At 44.4% G+C, this 18,921-nt stretch overlaps 1 protein-coding gene across 1 annotated transcript in view; it reads right to left on the minus strand.

Annotated features, from left to right (window-relative positions):
• Window positions 1-7,061: 7,061 nt before the first annotated feature.
• CREBBP (CREB binding protein) overlaps window positions 7,062-18,921 on the minus strand; it is a 232,906-nt gene continuing 221,046 nt past the window's right edge. Inside the window, exons 29-31 of the mRNA XM_019507551.1 lie at window positions 17,965-18,152; window positions 14,763-15,044; window positions 7,062-11,435 (exon numbers count right to left, since the gene is read on the minus strand). Of these exons, the coding sequence (XP_019363096.1) occupies window positions 9,276-11,435; window positions 14,763-15,044; window positions 17,965-18,152 (2,630 nt within the window). The 3' untranslated portion in view covers window positions 7,062-9,275. The remainder of the gene's footprint in view (window positions 11,436-14,762; window positions 15,045-17,964; window positions 18,153-18,921) is intronic.

An 18,921-nucleotide genomic window follows, 5' to 3' on the forward strand; every position in this document is an offset into this window, starting at 1 on the left:
ATGTTTTATTGATATATTTACAATTTTAAAGCAACTTGGAGCGCAGCCCTGGCTTTCCCCGCTTCCTGCTGCTTGGCTGAGGTCCCTGGGGCTGGCAAAGCCAGTCTGAGTGCTACCCTGGCTCCCCCACTCCTATCTCCCACTGCCAGGCTGCACTCCAAGCGGCTCTGTCAGCCCCATGGAGCTCAGCCGGGCTGGAGGAGGTGGAGTGCAACCTTGGCTCTCCCCACCTTCCACTGCTAGGCTGCATTCCTACTGGCTAGTCCAGCCCCATGGAGCTCAGCCCAGCAGCAGGAGGCAGAGCCCAGCCCTGGCTCTCCCCTGCCTTCCAGCACCAGGCTGCTTCAAAACTTGGAATGTTTCAAAACTTTTGAAACATTTCAAGTGCCCTCATTTCATTTTGAAGCTGTTTCAAAGCTTTTTGTTTTGTTTCAGTTTCATTGTTTCAAGCTTGAAATGCATCCATATAACTTGAAAACAAAACACTCAGAGAAATTTCACACAGCCCTAATGTCTATAGCACTTATACAAAACAGTGTCCAGAACCACCAGAGCTAATCTGAGTGGGGGCATACTTGGCCTATCATGTTGAAGCTGGGCCATTGTACAGTTGCTAGATCAGAGAGCATGGGAGGCACCAAGGTGGTTGCTTAGTGGTTTGGGCACTTGCCTTGGTAGTGGCAGACCCTACTCGCAGGATCACAGGTTTATTTTATCATGTATTGTAGGGGTGTCAAACTCATCTTGTGCCCTTGACTCCAGGGCTGCTTGCAGGCCAGATGTGGACAGCAGGGCACAAGGAAATAGTGGCTCCAGCTTTGGCACCACCATATAGCTCCAGCTGCAGCTGGACCTACTGCCCCTACATGCCCCCTGGTGTATTAGCAGCTCTGGCCCTGGCTATGGCAGGGGCAGTCACCTAGAGAGGTAGGGCCATGGCAGCTCGACCAGGCAAAGTCACTGTAGGTTGACTGAGGCTGTGTCAGGGATGACTTGCCCTAATGCTGCTAGTTGCTATGTTCACTGGGGATCCAGATTGTGGCAGACCCCTTCCCCCAGTCATGCCAGTAGCCTGGAAGGTTGGATAGAAAGGCTCTGGAGTTTGAATTTGGCCCATGGGCCATATGTTTGACATCCCTACTATGTTGTAAGATACATAAAGTGCTCTTGGGGCAGGGGCTGGAGCCCAGTTCTCCACCAATGTGCCAATATAACATCCCCAGTGTCAGGTTTCATAGTTTCTAGGGTCGGAAGGGACCTGAGCAGATCAAGTCCGATGGCAGGAAAGAGTACAAACGACCCCAGCAAGGTGTTCATCTAGCTTCCTCTTAAAGACCCCCAGGGTAGGAGCTAGCACTACGTCTCTTGGAAGTTGGTTCCAGATCCTAGCTGTCCTGACCATGAAGTAGCACCTCCTGATACCTAGCCTAAATCTATCCTCTACCAGCTTTATTATTCCTGGGTTATTGGACACATCTGAGTTGTGCCACACTACCCCCACAGCACCATGCAGGAGCAGCATCAGCCATTTAGTGAGAACCTTCCATGTGAAGATGTGGAATCTATTAGTGAGGCACGCTCCATTTATGTGCAGTGTGGTCCATGCTTGGTTGGAGCTTCTTTGTGCTACTGCCCTGCAAATAATGCCACAATGAAACAGTATCTGCCAAGGCTGGACCCCAGAACCGGACCCCTGCTTCCCAACAGTTTGGTCTGCTTAGCAGTGTTGTGAATCCAGACTTCAGACACTGCCAATAGCCCAGTGGGAACTGTTGTGATGGATGACACCAGGATTTATACTTGTTCAATTTTATATTTAAAATGTGGCTTATTAGGTCGGTGAGAACCTTCCTCCACCAGGTTAGATACAAGCTGTGTAATCTGGCAAGGGGACATGACATTCAATGGGAGCTCCACATTTCAATCCCTTGGCACACATCAGCTTGAAGGGGGAGCGACTTCATTAAAAGGGTCTAGTGAAGCGGTAGCCACCTCTCATGAGGGCAGCCTGATCTCTATGTCCCTTTGCTTTCACTGAAATTAACAGTCCTGCTTACTAGAGATCCCCCTACAAAGGGACCAGTGTCCAGGAATGCATGAATAACTTTAATCTCACAGTGCAGTAGTCACCACTGTTCTTTCATTAGCGATATCATGCCAGTCATGATGGTCACAAGCACTTGTCCTTCCACTAGGCCCCTTGGAACCGAACCCAAATTATTAGTTTGTTATGGGAGGTTAAAAGCAGACAGACAAATTGCTGCTGTGTACAACCACAAAGTGCAGGAACTCTTAATCCTCTTTCTCTGATGCCATCTTTAATCCCACATCTTTGTTTTGCCTGCAGACCCAGCCCTGAGTTTCCCTGGTAAAATGCCTGGGCTTTCACTTCCTACCAACAATACCATGGTCTCACTAGTGTCAGTCCTGATATCTGAGTCAGCTAAGAGCAACTGTGAAGCATGAACCACATACTGAGCACATCACCATCTTTATGCTCATATACTGGAAAGTACCAGATTCTTATATTGTGTCCAGTGCAGTAGGGCTGCTTTTATCAAGCATTTAAACTTCCCTTATCTACAAATTTCCATTTGCTTTTCTGTACCCACAGATTTTGCTTCCACCGCCCCCTCCCAGTTTAAGTGGTTACCTCTGCCACTTCTGCCCCATAACAGCTAGCATTTTTCCAGTTCAATCTTTGAGGCACAGCCTGATTGCTAAAGAGTGGTGTCACAACTCAGGATTATTTGCTTGTTTGCTGCTGAATGAAAATGAACCTCTTGTAAGATTCACTCTAAAGGGTGACTCTTATTGACTCAGCTTGTGCAGCACCTACTGACTTGTTAAGCATGAGGATGCAGGACTGGATATTTTAAATCAAAGCTCAGAGCAGCTAGATTGCCCAATTAGCCAAAGCCGCTGTAAATGCCAAAGACTTATATCAGGTGTTGTCAACCAGGGTATGTGTACACTGGGGGTACTCTGAAAGGGCCCAGGGGGACACAGGGGCGGGCAGGGAGGGAGCGCCGCCACCCTGCGCCCCTGCCTCACAGGAGCAGGGCTGGGGTGGGGTGGGGTGAGAGCAGGGCCGCAGACGCTGCTCTGGCACTCCCTGTCCCGCCTCTCAGTCTGGCTGCTCCCCCACCCCCCGGGTATACTTATTAAAATGGGAGCTGCCAGGGGTACACTTATTAAAAAAGGTTGAAAATCCCTTCAAAGGTTGAAGGGAATTATGTTGAGTTTTGATTCCACTAGAAAGCAGCTCCTGCTCTTGCTGGTACTCTGCACTTCTCCCCAGAGTCCCTATCACAGAGCACTCTCACAATGCTGGGGTGAAACCAGGAACCCCTCCCAGCCACTTGTCAAATGTCAGACCCTGCAAAACACACTTATTAATTCCAGAAAAAGAAAGACTGGAGAACTTGTGCAGCAATCAATACACATGCTACTGCTGCACCTGCCAAAATTTCCTCCAGGTCTTACAACATACAGTCACTCCTTTTAGGGCCCTTTCCAATGCAGGCATAGGAAGGCTGTTCCTGTACATAGTGGCATCCTGAAAAGCAAGTTATGAAACTGTGTGTAGAACAATGACCAAAATTAACTTAATGTTTATGAGAATCCCAAAACATTAGCTCTGTAACAGGGATAGGTAGGGCCTCCTGGGTCATGCAGTCTAATCTACCTTTATTCTGGAGGTCAATTATCCTTTTACTACATTTTCCAGTGATACAGCACCTCCAACAAGAAGTACTTCACATTTTTGCCCTGCTAATTTGTTGCTATTACTGTTAAACCACATGCCTGTCTGTTTATTTTAGATTGTTTGGTAGATTTGGTCCCAGCATCTCTTACCTCATTGCCCTCTAAATTTGTATTCTTCTTACTGGGGAAGGCTGTACAAATGACTGGCTCGGGCTTCTGAAAACTCGTTCAAACACCACTCTACTGAACTTCCGAACTTGGACAAGTTACTCTGCATGTTTCCCATTTGTCAAATGGAGATATTTTTGACCTTACAGGTATAAACCAATGATAATTAGTAAATACCTGCAAAAGAGTGAGATAAAATAAATACTAAGGATTCTGGGAACGTGCCTTCTGAAACAATTTCTATTAGGGCAGGGTTTGCAAAGTGCATAAAGCCTGAATAAATAACGTGGATAAATAGAATTTGTCTTGTTCAGCAAGCACTGAACAGCTTTCACTCAGAATGAAGCAGAGATCTTGAAGGAAAAACAGCAATGTAATATATAGAAGTGGAAATTGTAATTTACATGCACAATGGGCATAGTTAATGAGAAACACCATGTTTGGAATTCACTTTGTGCTTTGCACCTTTCACATTCTTGAACTATATTAATATTTGTATAGAATGTTTAAGAAAAAATCCATTATACACCCTTGTTACAATTTAAAAAAAGCAGTCAGTATGAGTGTGGTGTATTCAATGAAAGGAGAGAGAGCCTTAGCATCATTTTGCACACCTTTCCACACAATGTGAGAGACAAAATACTTCAGTAGCCAGCCACATGGGATATGCACTTTCATAACTATAGCCTACTAGCTTCCGTGAACTAAAGCGGAAATTCTACTCAACTCTTAAGTGGATGTGTAAGATTAATGGAGAACAAACACTTATTCAGTGGAAAACTACATATACTTCAGAAATGTCAGTGAAACAGTGCACATTCTTTTATTCCTTACCAAACAGTGCACATGTGCAGAGCAAGCACACAAGCTGAATAAATCAAAACTAGGTTTTTCACACTAATAAAGGCACACGAACAAGTGAAATACATCTGTGTTCAAACTGGCTGTCCATCAGCTCCAGCTGACATTAGAGCTTCCAAAAATCAATTGCAATTTTTTTTGGTTGAGGAACTATTTGTTCCCTCTTCTGAGAGCATTAATAAAAGGCTCGAGTCCTCAGTAACTTCCAGAAAAAAAAGCATTCTGACAAAACAAGGGTGCTGAAAAGTACAAGTCAAAAAGGGAAGTTTGGAAAAGTAGAATCTTCTGAAAATTACCCTCTAGAAGGAAAATGCACAGGCAAGCTAATTGAGCAGTCTTGTCTACTCTGTCTGTAATCCACCCTATAAGTAGTACAGGGCACTGGTTTAATACACTGATGCATTCTGTGTTTCAAGCTCTTGTATTCTAACTGCCACTCTTTAAGAACTTTTTCTCATGCATCCATCTCAATTCACTTGCATGTAATACATACAAGTTGCATCAGATCAAATGCAGCCATTTTCAGCTATTGTGTATTTAGCCTGGATTCAATTTGATCATTTGAACATGTTTTCAAACTAACATTTCAGAGTAAGGGGGTAGACAAAGCTGAAAACTGCTAAATTAAAACTCCCTTACTTTGTGCTAGCAGACTGTGTGATTCAGTGCACTGGTTCTCAATGTTTGGTACCTTCCATACCACCTGCCGATCGATGCAGCAAAAGCGAATCCAGAAGCACTTCTGATTTTGCCGCTGTGAGCCGTCTCACTTTTTCCTCACGGACCATGGCCCAGGTCAAATCAGCCTGCACAGGGCCCCCTCCGTCCCCTGGCACACTGACATGGGAGTGAAAGCCCCAGCGCACTGGACACAGCAGAGGCCAGAACTTCTGGCGCGAACAGGCAAAGATGCCTCCAAACCACCGAGCTTGGGGACAGGTCAAACTCAAAACATGGCACCCGCATACCTCCTTCCCATATCTTGTGTACCGCCAGGGGTACGTGTACCACAGGTTGAGAAACACTGGGGCAGGGGGCTGCCTGACTCAAATCAGCCACAGAAATCTGCCTTCACTGCCATTTTGTTACTGTTGGTAGCAATTCCATTAAAAAAAAACATTGGATTTTTAGTCGGTTTTGGAAGGTTTTCTTGGCAACCTAGATATGAACCTGTGCAGGACTGTTTCTGAATGCCTACAGAATCAAATCTGTAGCTGTGCTCACTTGTCCTGCTGGATCCTGAATCGTGACAACTGGTTGTGTTAACAATGCTAACTACTCCCGTGCTGATTTTATTATGCTCATCTATCCTTAACGGAATGGTGGAAAGGGGACCCAGTTGCTGCAGTGGACAATTCAGAATGCAAGGCCCTTCTTCCTCAAAAATTAAAGTAATCCCTACCCACAAATGGGAATATGGAGATGCATCCCATCTCCAGAGATAAAGGCCGTCACCGCCTAAATTCCCAAACAGTGCCTAAATCCCCAAGCTTGATTTCTAGGTCTTCTGAAACATCAAAAGTTCTAGATATCCTGAATCACTGTACTGTGAAAGCTTTATCACCAGCAACCAAATACATGTGGCACTTCAAACAAGTCAAAACCATTCCAAAATCAAAAACTTCTACTGAATTTAAAATTAAAATAAGCATGAGGAAGGCTGCAGCAATTGGACTATTATTATTTTTTTAATTTCCATGCAATAGATAGTATGTGCAAGAGTGGGTGCTGGGAGATCCAGGTAGTAATCCAGCTGTTATAGTCCCATGTGACTTCACACCTCTGCAAACTGGTTTCCCCATCAGCAAAATCCCCACTTCTCCAAAACACTCTGAAATCTACTGCTGAAAAGGACTACATACCATGCTCAATGTCTACATTTGAAACTACCAGAGAAACACCTCAGAATTTGGCCTGGCTGCAGTGAAGAAACTGAGGGCCTGCAACCAAATATATGGGATTCTGGGCAGGCCAGCAGTCTAGACATCTTCCTCATGCCACACTTAGGTGTTGATTTATTCATTCAAACAAGAATTTCAGAACCAAATTATGCCTTCAAGTATTCTGCTGTAGCCAGTCAGGTCCTCTTTGCTCTTTCTCCACAGCTAGAACAGTATAAATTCTAACATGAAAGCAGTTCCATCTCCCTAGGCTCCACAAGTAAGGCTTAGCTTATTCAACTGTAGGAGCATTAGCATGCTATTTTAAACAAAACATTATTATAGATAAATTAGCAGGATTCCATGCAGTCATCTACACCTTGAGCATCAGATTCAGCTGATTCTAATGGGCACTAGCCAATTGGAACCATCCTACAATCCAAGCAGTTTTACCAGCTTTTATTAGAAACACCAGCACATTTCAAGTTTCCTCTTTTTGATCACAAATATAGTATTTTTCCTCTTATAAGTATACAGCATGAGACACAGCATCAGGGCTTTCCATTCTTTTTTACAGCAATTTCCTTTGGAGGAGCTTGGGTTAGTATTCACTGATCCCACTCAAGCCCAGAATTTTGACAACTTGATTGCTGAAGATGGTTGCATGGGCAGATGAATCCAAAGATGGTGATGTACGTACAACGGTTTAGATTTACAAAAGCAGTTTAAGCAGAGACCCTCCTCCAAAATTTAAAAACATTAAGCAGTGCTATGATGCACCACTATTTTCACAGTATGGGGCTAAAAATTATTTCAGAAGTTAATACACTTGCTTCTCCCCCCTCCCTTCTCAAACGCTGTTCCAATAAAAAAAAAATGTAATACTGGAGGAAGCACTAAACTATGTAAAAAGCCAAGCAAGCCAAGCGCTCCCAACTGGAGCAACATCAGACCATAGGTTGGGGATTTTTTCTGGATTTGCTGCAAGTCCCATTTAAGGTTCATAATCTATTAGACTAAAATGTAAAGTGGTGGAAAATGAAGCTAACTGTAGGATTAGTTTTCACCTAAACTTGGAGTTTCCTCAGGTTTTAAATCAAACAAAATAATGTATTATGGGTGAGCATCCAGGCAGGGTGACAGGTTATTAAAGGGAACAGGTACATGATTTGTTATTTTTTATTCCACAGAAAACCCTCAAATCTAGACTCAGAGTTAACAGCAGAAAAATAGTGTTAAAAGTCAATAGGTTCATATTTAAATATAGACTAAATAAATTAGCCCAGAATTAACTCAGTACTTCCTATCTCTTGTTCAATGGTGATCCTTCTCTAAATTCAATGACTTTTTAAAAAAAAGCAACAGCTGTTAATAATTTATTCCAGTTAACCCTTATGGATGAATGCCTAGATGTACTGAATGAATGGGAAACATTACTCTCTCTCCCCTCCCCATAAAGGAAATGATCTAAGGGGTGTTGTAAAACAGACATGCTACCTACAAGTACTCCATGTATGTATCGTGCCACTCCTTATCAAATGTCACTGGCTGCTTCTGTGTAATGCGTGAATATTCATAGCCATGTCTTACAAAGAACATGATCCAAAAAATATATAAATAAATAAAAACCTTAAACATTCTTACATGGATTTTAAAGAACAGAATACATGTTAAAAACTTCAGTAATTTATATCAGTTTTAAGCAATACTTTATATACAATGGAAAAAGACATGCATAGTCCAAATACAATGTTGAAAACAGCATTTTCATAACAAAAAACCCCAAACACTAAGTGTTAATACCATATACATGAATTCAAGAAGGACCACCCTTTTTGTCTGTTGCACACAGTTTATTTAACAATATGATATTATAAGTAAGAAATGAGTTTTTTTAACCATTCTATACAGTGATTGGATCTTCTTGGATTTTCTTATTTATAGTAATTATAGCGCTTGCATGATTTACACTAGAATTGCTTTTCCTCATTTCAAGTTTCACATAGAAGAAAGAAAGAAAAGAATGCTTCTTCTCTATTAAAATCAGCACGGTCTAAGAGTGATCATCCCTATTTTTTTTTCATCTAAAACCAGTTTTATCAGAGAAACAAAGCAACAATTTCTACATCTGCAAGACGAGGATTTTGGCATTAGCCAATGGGTGTTTGTGTGTGCAAGAGTCCATTCCTATTTTCCAGGGGTAATACTTCAAATGCCTGCAGAATTCACTATAGAAAAAAAAATCTTCCCGCAACATGTCAAAGTTACCAGGATACATTATGATGTTGCATTATTTCAGGAAACAGTTTCTGAATATTATTTTTCTTCTTTTAAATGCAAATGTTTTAAGTCTTGAAAATACAAATAAAAAATATGAATATAATGAACATGTTTTCCCCATTAAAAAAAAGGTATGAGTCAACAGCAACAAAAAAATAAAAACCAAAAAAACCCCCACAAAAGAGACCAGATATTTTAACCGCCTGGCTTTAACAAAAAATATATTCTTTGTATTGGTTTCTTTTTTTAAACAGCAATTCGTTCTTCCACTTGTAGGAAGTAGCAGTTCCATCTAGGATTCAAAACAACCCAGATGTCTGAATTTTCAGTACAAAATGTCCAAGAACAAGACAGGAAAAAAGTGAAGCTCCCATAATGCTACAAACCCTCCACAAACTTTTCTAGCGTGTCTCCTGTGGTATCACCAACCAAAGACAATTCATTAGACAATGCACTCCTGCTTGGGGTGTTTAGTTGTGGAAGCATTGCACTCTGTTCCGGGTTGCCCAAGTGTCCCTGATCCATGGAGCTAGCCATAGTAACTGCAAGTCCTGGGTGGGGGGAACCAGTCTGGGGAGAAACATGATGAGGTGAAGGTTGGGGCTGTATTCTTGGTGACGGGCTGGAATGTGGTGGCTGGGACTGGGGACGGGGAGACTGAACAGGTGCTGGAGACCGCACCTGGCTGCTGAGGGATGTGGCTATCTGCTGGCCAGGGAGATGAGACGCTTGTGGTTGTCCTGAGAGCATATGCTGCTGTGGGCTCATGGGATTAGGCTGGCCTGGGGACCCTATTTGTTGTTTCATCTGTTGCTGTTGCAGAATTCTTTGCTGCAGTGCTTGCTGAATGTTGGGGGTGCTATCTGCCCCCATGCCAGGTTGGCCCATCTGACTGAGCTGTCCCATCTGAGCCATCTGTCCCATGGACCCCCCCTGTATTGATATATGCTGCTGCATCCGTTGCTGTTGCATGGCTTGAGGGTAACCTCCTGGTCCTTGAGGCTGCTGGAACTGATTATGACCTGTCATCCCTCCTGTCATGCCTGCACCTCCTTGTTGTTGCTGCTGCTGCTGCTGTTGCAGTAACTGCCTCCTCAGCATCTCTCTGTACTGTGGACTCATATTTGCCATGCTAGGATTGTGTCCAGGGTTCATAATATTTATCGCTTGTCCCTGGGGGTTCATGCCTCCTATCCCTTGCTGCTGAGGTGGAACACTCGGTCTCTGGACTCCTGCTTGCATTGTGTTCATGTTCTGCAAACCAGGTTGCGTGTGCATACTTGGCTGCTGCATCCCAGGCTGAGGCTGCTGCATCCCAGGCTGAGGCTGTATGCCTGCTTGTGGCTGCATCCCAGGCTGGTTAGCCACGTATTTGGCTGTTCTTTGCTTTATAAAAGCTGCCATAAGCTGGGGGTTAGATTTGAGGATATTTAGAACCTGCTGCTGCTGCTGTGGAGAGCTGGGGGATTTCAAGGTCCGCAGCAAATCCTGAAGTGCATTCGGTGGGATGCTGCGGGGTGGTTGCTGCACACCTGGCATTCTTGGCCCAGCTACCGTTTGCTGTGTTGGCATTGACATAACTGGTCTTGGCATTCCTGGCTGCAATGGTTGCTGCTGTGGCATTGGAGTTGATTGCCATTGACTAGCTTGCATGTTGGGCATTACTGGCCCGCTTATGGGGTTAGGCCGGGGGACATTTATGCCAACTTGCTGCATCTGGTTCACTGAACCCACTGTTGGGTTTGTTATTCCTGGACGGCCAGGAGGCAAACCATTGTTTATGTTGTTGACCCTGTAGAGTTGCTGCTGTTGCTGCTTGGCAGCTTCTATCTCAATCTGCCGAGCTGCTTCCACAGCAGCTGGTGGAGGCTGAGCTGGAGGTGCTGCCACTTGGTTTGCAGGTTTTCCTGTTGAAACTGTAGTAGGGGGTTGAGTTCTTGACACACTGGGGAAGCCGGCTGGTGACATACTTACAGGGGAGGGTTGAGGCTGGGGAGGTGGCTGTGGTGTTTGCGGTGTACTTGGCTGCTGCGTGGGGGTACCAGGCGTTGCTGAGGTAGGAGAAGGCAAACTTTGAGGCACATTTCGGGTGTTCATAGTAGCCATCCTTCGGCGCATTAGCTGAGCTTGCTGCAGGCGGTGCTGGATCTGCTGCTGTCGAAGCTTGTGTTTAATATTGAGACAGAATGGCACAGGGCATTTGTTCTCTTGGCAGTGTTTGGCATGGTAGCAGCAAAGCGCAATTAGCTGTTTGCATACAGGACAGCCACCGTTGGTCTTGCGCTTGCAGCCCTTGGTGTGCTGGACAACCCGTTTCATCTTCTGGCAGGATGGCAATGAGCAGTTTGCATTGCGGCACTGACAGGCATGGACCAGGGACTGAATGCAGCGCTGGATGCTCAGTCGGCGTGATTCTTGGGGACTCTTGGACTGCTGCTCTCCTTGGCTGTTGCTCTCATCATCGAGACCCAATCCCCATTTAACCATCTTGTGGTCATGGCTCTTAGTGTTGTAGCAGTTAATGCAGAGATCGTAATCCTAAAAACAAACAAAAAACCCACAAGGTTCAGCCTCATATAATAGCATTAAGCATTTGAGCTTTAAGAGAGTTGAAGAGGGTGCCACAGGGTCCTGTTGTGAAACTACACTGACATTTTCTGTGGACATAACCACACAGCAAAATGATGGTGAAATTATAAACCTAGCTCAGACTAGTGAGCCTGAGTACGTGCAGCAGCAAAGACACCATGGCACAAGTGCCAGCACATGCTAACAAAGTAGGTCCCTAAAGCGTTTCTGGTCTGGCTGCAACCCATGCTGGCACTTGTGCTACTACATGTTCATTAGCTAGCACTGAGTAACAGCAGCGGATCATATGAGCATAGGGATACTGGCATACGCTCTAACTGCATCTTCCTTCTACTGCACAGAAATACTCAATGTCTTCTGCAGGGGTTGGGTGGGTGGAAGGGAGAGGGGCACCACAGTTCCCTTCATTGCCAACTAAGGCCAACACCAGAAGGGTCCAATACCCCAAAGCTGAGACTCTAGAAGTGGGCCACCTTAAAAGGGGTGAATGACTCTCCCAAAAATAATGGAAACATACCAATCACACTATAACCATGAAAACAATCAACCTCTTCAGAAGCTCTTAAGGCATCATCCACAGCACCCAATTGCCCTGCTCCCTCCCCACATCTGCAAATGAAATCATTAGACAGTAAGTTTCCACCCCATCAACTGGAGTTGTCCTGCTAGGATAGGGCATGAAAGACTAGAAAAAGAGTAGCACATGGTATATGGCAATGACAGAATCAAGAGTCATGTCCAGACGAGCGTGGCCATGTGGCACTGCAGACATGTCTGCAGTGCCACATACTGCACGTTTTGTTCTCTGTGCTGCAAGGGAGCAGCATGGGGGGTTTTTCTGACCCCTGGATATCCACGGGTCAAAAAAACCTGCAGAAAAAAAAAGTGGAACTGTGCACACAGCAGCAGCGTTTGTCACTGCTGCAGCCCTGGGAGGCCCCCAGGTAAGGCTACCTGGGGCATGTGGCACAGGTGTTCCCTGGGGATAACTAGTGGTGGCACATGGTGTGCCGCTGCTAGTTGTCCCCAAGGAATGAAACATCCATGCTCATCTGAATGTGACCAAGGAGTCCAAGACTTGTCATTGTAACAGCTGAAAAGGACACTGATGTGCTGCTGAATTTGCAAACATATGGAATCACTGTACCACCAGCTTGGACCTACAAAGGAGCATGCATATGGCACCGACAGACTTCTTCTAGAGGGCCTCCACTTAATATACAAAACTCCTGAATATCCCAACAAATAAGCACAGGCTGAGCAGACTGCGGTCTGTGTAGTCCATTGTCCTGTGGGCCAGAACCAGATACTTCAGAGGCAGGCAGATGTGGGGTAACCTGAACTGTGCACTGTCTTACCTTGGGCCCTGCTACACAGAAACTATATAAAACATTTTACTTCTACTGAATGGCCCTGCACTCTTGCATTATAAGAATGGGAGAAGAGCAGCTCCTGATCTACCTTTCAGAGGTGTCTCCTCTCTCATTCATCACATTTCTAAGGGGCAGTCTCTAATTTTCTACTTCTCTTCATGAGAAATTTCCCAGGCCCTTGATCATTCTTGCTGCATCTCTCTGAAGCAGGCTACTTCTGCAATATCCTTTTTTGAAGTAGAGATATCCAGTTCTGCACGCAATATTCCAGCTGAAAATGAATGACTAATTAAAGACACTATATTTTCTCTCCACATTACTTGCTCTTCCATCCTGTATGCACCCTAAAACAACTTGCTTACTTTAACTTCATCAGTACACTGGCCAAACTCTACGAACTCTTAGCCACTGGCTAGATGGCTAGGTCCCTTTCTTAAGGGTAACCCTTTAAGACCTCTAAGGCATATGAGTAGTTCAACTACTGATGCTTTGAGAATTGGAACTCATTTATCTGATTATTTGATAATTAGTCTTAAAACCAGATTGTAGTTTCAAATCTTCCAAAACAGGTCCTCAAACTGAGTAAAAGACTTAAGTTAAAATCACTCTAACTCATTCACAGTCCAAACTCCCCATAGGGCTTGTTTATACAATGAATATTTACCAGGATAATTATATTAGTATAACTATACTGCTGTAATAATGTGACTGTAACATCAACTGTAGAACTACCAGAATTAAGTCCTCTTCTCCAGTTTAGCTTTTGCTGGTATTATATAAATAAAAGATTCTTCATGCAATGGAACCTGAGATACTGCCTAGCTCTGTAGAAATTGCTACCCAGAACAAAGCCCAAGCACCTTAGCTTCCCTTTCTTCTCCCCCTCCCCATTTTCTTAATTACTGAATATAAGGCCTTGGTGTCTGCTTTAAGGCAAAGATGAAAAAAAGCTTACTTCTAAAGGTCCTAGGATCCCTTAAAATTAAGCTAAATCTAGCTCAGAATTTTGGTTTAATAAATTAATTTTATTACCTTACAATTAGAGCTTGTTTGACTGTTTTTATTTAATTGAGCTTACAGTGGCTGTAAGACCAGTAATTATATTGCTCCTAAAACAAACCATAATTTTTATCCCCCATATAAACCTTTAGTAAGCAAATATGAAGATAAAGCAGGGACAGTTACCCAGACGAACTACTCCATCCAAACTCCACAGTCCCTTATTTCTGCACAAAGGTCTCTCTCCTTGCCTAGCTTTGTAGATTTAGAGATAAGTACCCAGAAGAAAGCCAAATGCCTTAGTTTCATCCCTTCCTTCATTATGGGTGATTAGATCAATTTCCTGAGGTCTTGCTTCAAAAACCATAGCATAACACCTAACTTCAGAGAGGGACTAATATGGCTTATCTATAAAGGAAAGTTACTGTACATAAACTAGGGTGTGGATTAAGTGCATTATATACTCTGCAGTAACTCCTTGTATGCACACATATGAGACAGTTAATTCCACTTGTAAGAAGGAATGAGATGCCACATGCAGGCCCAAAACTGAGCACCTATGCGGGGAGTAAGTGGAGAGCAGGTACCACCCTGTTATTTCCTCATGTAAACAAGCATTCCAAGTCCCAGAGTCCTGTGAAGCAACGGACTTGTTGATACAGAGAAGTTGATCAGTTTAGCTTCAGTGGAATAAGCTATTCTGCTTTAGTTTAGGAATGACTAAAGATGCATTCCTTTTATAATAATTATTCCATTATGCTGGTCATTTTCCCCAAATTGAGAAGTTCTTAAAAGCTAAGATTAAGTATAATTTGGTACAGCAGGAAGTAACTTGGGGGGAGGGGGGAATAACACTTTGAAAGGAAGAGAGAAAAGAAAAAAAAAAAGGCAGATTAACACATACCTCACACACAGTGCAATGCCACCTTGTTTCCACATGGTGTTTGCACTCATTGCATGTATAGACAAAGCGGTCCTGCCCTTGAGTGTGTAGTTCTACAAGCATGCACAGTGTGGACCACTTGGATCGGCGTAATGAGGAGAACTCCCAATGCTTATCTCTGGCTAAAGTGAGGAAGGCATCTCTCCCATCCATCAAGTCACAGCTAAGTAAGGGATCAGGATCCACAATAGGAGGCAGAGTGTTTATTACAGGTCCAGCATGTAAATGAATCACAAAAAAGACCTGCAGGTAAAAGGTAAAACTGATTAGCTACACATATGAACTAAAATGCCATACAAAAATAAAATGTTTTCATGAAGAGAGAAAGCCTTTACCGTAGAGAGGACAGTCAGAGAGGTGTTGAGATGCTGGAACAACGCTGGGGCAGCAGGGAACCAGAGGTTACCAATGAGGAACTTCATTGTCTATATACAAATGCTAGGAGTACAGGGAATAAGCAGGAAGAACTGGCACTCCTGCTAGCAAACAGGGAATACGATTTCGTTGGAATAATGGAGACCTGTTCGGAAGGCACGCATGATTGGGTTGTATGCGTAGAGGGATACAGGCTGCACAAAAGGGATTGGGTAGGGAAAAAGGGAGGAGCTGTAGCTCTCTGTGTAAAGGAGCAGTATGCCTCCTCAGAGACTCAAATTGGTGGAAGAGAAGGGCGACTTGAGACCCTGTGGGTCAGGATGGAGGGGTGGGGAACAAGGAGAAGGAGATTTGATGCATCTGCTACAGACTACCACACCAGGAGAAGCAGCTGAATCTGGAATTTTCCAGAGAACTGATGGAGGCTGTGTGTTCAAGGGACATAGTTGTCATGGGTGACCCCAGTTACCCTCACATCTGTTGGGAGGAGCACTTTGCCAGATCTGACCAGTCACATAGGTTTCTGACCTGTGTGGAAGAACTTTGTTTAGTACAGGAGGTGAACGGGCTGACCAAGGGAAGGTTTTGTTGGATTTGGTTCTAGCCAAAGGGGACGACCTGATGGGAGATCTGAGGATTGAGGATAATTTGGGAGATGGTGATCATGAGATAATAGAATTCACTATCCTTTGTAGGACAGGGAAGCCAGCCAGTAGGGCAGAGGTGCTTGACTTCAGGAAGGGTGACTTCAATGAGCTTAGGAAAATAGTGGGAGAGACCTTATGGGAAAAAAGGACTGGAGGAGAAGGGAGTTTAGGAAGGGTGGCTGTTCCTCAAAGGAGCAATCCTCAGATCACAGAAAAGTTCCATTCCTGTATGTAGGAAAGATTGCAGAGGTGCTGGGAAGCCCTCTCGGCTTACCAGAGGAGTCAAGGAGTGCTTAAAAAAAGAAAAAGGAGGCTTATGGACAGTGGAAACAAGGGGCAGTTACCAAGGAGAAATACACAAGTATAGCCGTATTTGTAGGGAGAGGATAAAGGAGGCAACGGTGGCAACCAAGATCAGGTTGGCGATCAAATCAAGGACAATAAGTTGTCCTTCTTTAGGTAAATAGGGAGCAGGAGGAAGACCAAGGTAAATATGGGCCCCTTGCAGAATGGGACAGGACAGCTGATAACAGACAGTTAGGAGAAAGCTGAACTCTTTAATGAATACTTTGCGCTGGTGTTCTTGCATGTAAATGGTGGTTGTCCACTTGGTCGCATACTGGACAGATGCAGGGGGCGCAACTGCCAACCAATGGTCAGTGTCGAACTGGTGAGGGAGCACTTAGAGTGGCTGAATGTCTTCAAGTCGGCAGGACTGGATGGACTACACCCAACAGTGCTGGGGGAACTAAGTCATTGCAGGACCATTGGCAAAGGTATTTGAAGAGTCATGGTGCTCAGGAGAGATCCCGGAAGACTGGAAAAGATCCAATGTGATGCCAGTCTTTAAGAAGGGTGGTCAGTTTGACCTTGATGGAAAAAAATTATCATGAAGTCCATTTGTGAGACTGGCAGAAGGCATGACGCTGAAGGATAGCCAATATGGTTTCATTGCGGGCAGGTCATGTCTGACCAACCTTGTCTCCTTCTGTGATAAAGTAATGAACTGCTGAGATGTGGGAAATGTGGTTGATGTCATATACTTGGATTTTAAAAAGGTCTTTGATATGGTCTCCCATGACGCTATTATAAAAAAACTGGGAGATTGTGGGCTGGCAGAATCCACGGTCAGGTGGGTTGGGAACTGGCTAAGGGGTCAAACCCAGAGGGTGTTACTGGACAGGTCTTATCTTGGTGGGACAGGTGGCCAGTAGTGTCCCGCAGGGTTTAGTTCTTGGCCCCATGCTGTTCAACATCTTTATCAACAAATGTAGATGATGAAGTGGAAAGCACGCTGGCCAAGTCTGTGGACAATACTAAGTTATGGGGAAAAGCAGTCATTCCAGGGGATAGGATGCAGATCCAAGTGGACCTGGACAAGCTGGAAAGGTGGGTGGAGAGGAACCAGATGCAGTTCAATAAGGAGAAATGCAGAGTGCTTCATCTGGGGAGAAGCAACCAGTGACATGAATATAGGTTAGGAGGAGCTGTCCTGGTCAGCACGAATATCTGAAAGGCACCTTGGGGTTATGACTGATCACAGGATGAATATGAGCTGCCAGCGTGAATCTGTAGTCAGCAGAGCTAACAGCATACTGGGACGTATTATTAACTGATGCATCGCAAACAAGGCTAAGGAAGTGATACTTCCTCTCTACTTGGTGCTGGTGAGATCCCAGCTGGAGTACTGTGTCCACTTCTGGGTGCCATGTTTCAGGGAAGGCCATGGAGCAATGGCCATAAACTGTTAGAGGATGGTTTCAGGTGGGATGCAAGAACTTGTGTACGGTAAAGGTGACCAGAATCTGGAACAGACTTCCCAAGGAGGTGGTGCAGTCCCCAACCTTGGAAGTCTTCAAGACTAGACAGGCACCTTATTCCTACGCAGAGCAGATGGGTTGGGCTTGATGATCTTTCAAGGTCCCTTCCAGCCCTTAATTTCTGATTCTATATGTAGAAATAATGTTCTCTACTGTAACCAAATTAATTTATTTTAGGGTTATCTCCTACATGTATTATGCAAGAGAAACAAAATCCAGCTATGGTCACAAGCATTGTTCCTTCTGGTTTTTCATTTCTCACCATTGTCATGCCTCGTTTTACAAAAAAGATTTTCTATTCTAGCAGCCAAGTGACAGTACCTCTTTATGCTTCTCCATGGTGGCATAGAGCTTCTGTGACAGATCATTGGATACATTTGGCATGCTGGGTTTCTTTTTGTTAGCTCTGCTGATGCTGCTCTTATTCTTGTTTGTTTTTTTGTTGTTCTTTTTCTTGGCATTTTTGCTGTCCCCCTGGCTTCCCTGAAAAAACCCATTGCAAAGACGTTAATTTTTATAAAATTCCACTTAATATTGTTCCATTCATTGTTTCACTTTATCTTTGCTGTCAACTGTTGGGATTTCATTCCAGTGCTTGCAAATTAGCCAAAATGCATTAAATGGAACCTGTCTTCCAGGGTAAATGAGAAAACTGAACTAGCTGGCAAGTGAAGGAAGAATTGATTTCAAATGGTTTAAAATAAATGTGCACATTTAAATCACAAATGCACCTACCTTTAAGGATTTATGATCTTATACAGTTCCCTACCCTGCCTCATTATGACTTGTGCATGAAAGCTTTGTACTTCTCTTTTCAGAGCCTGCCAGCAGTTCTGTACAGAATACAAGTCTTTAGGACTTTAACAGACAACCAAAATAATTAAAATGCAGCCTCAAAATAGTTCAAGGTTTCTCGTGAGCCTACATTCAGTGCTTTGAAATCCTTAATTGCACTATGATATCTTTGCATTTTTGAAACTGAGCAGACCCTTCAGTTCTGCTCCAGCCTGGGGCACAGAGCGTATGGTCACTCCAGAACCTGAGCTGTCACCACCAACTGTGCTGCTGCATAGTTGGAGTGCAACTGGAGCCATGCTGGAGAGGAAATGGCAGCAGGTGGTGGTTAGGGAAGGAGTGGGGGTGGCACAGAGCAGAGGTGTACGGGGCAGGGTGACGGCAGTGCACAGGGCAGAGGTAGCAGGGCAGCAGCTGCACCTCAAACCCTGAGCCTGGGTTAAGGCAGGAGCCAGAGCTTGCTCCCCCCCCCCCCCCCCCCCC

The sequence above is a fragment of the Gavialis gangeticus genome, unplaced genomic scaffold, assembly GCF_001723915.1.
Source record: "Gavialis gangeticus isolate Ggan-Ray unplaced genomic scaffold, GavGan_comp1, whole genome shotgun sequence".
NCBI classification, from domain to species: Eukaryota; Metazoa; Chordata; order Crocodylia; family Gavialidae; genus Gavialis; species Gavialis gangeticus.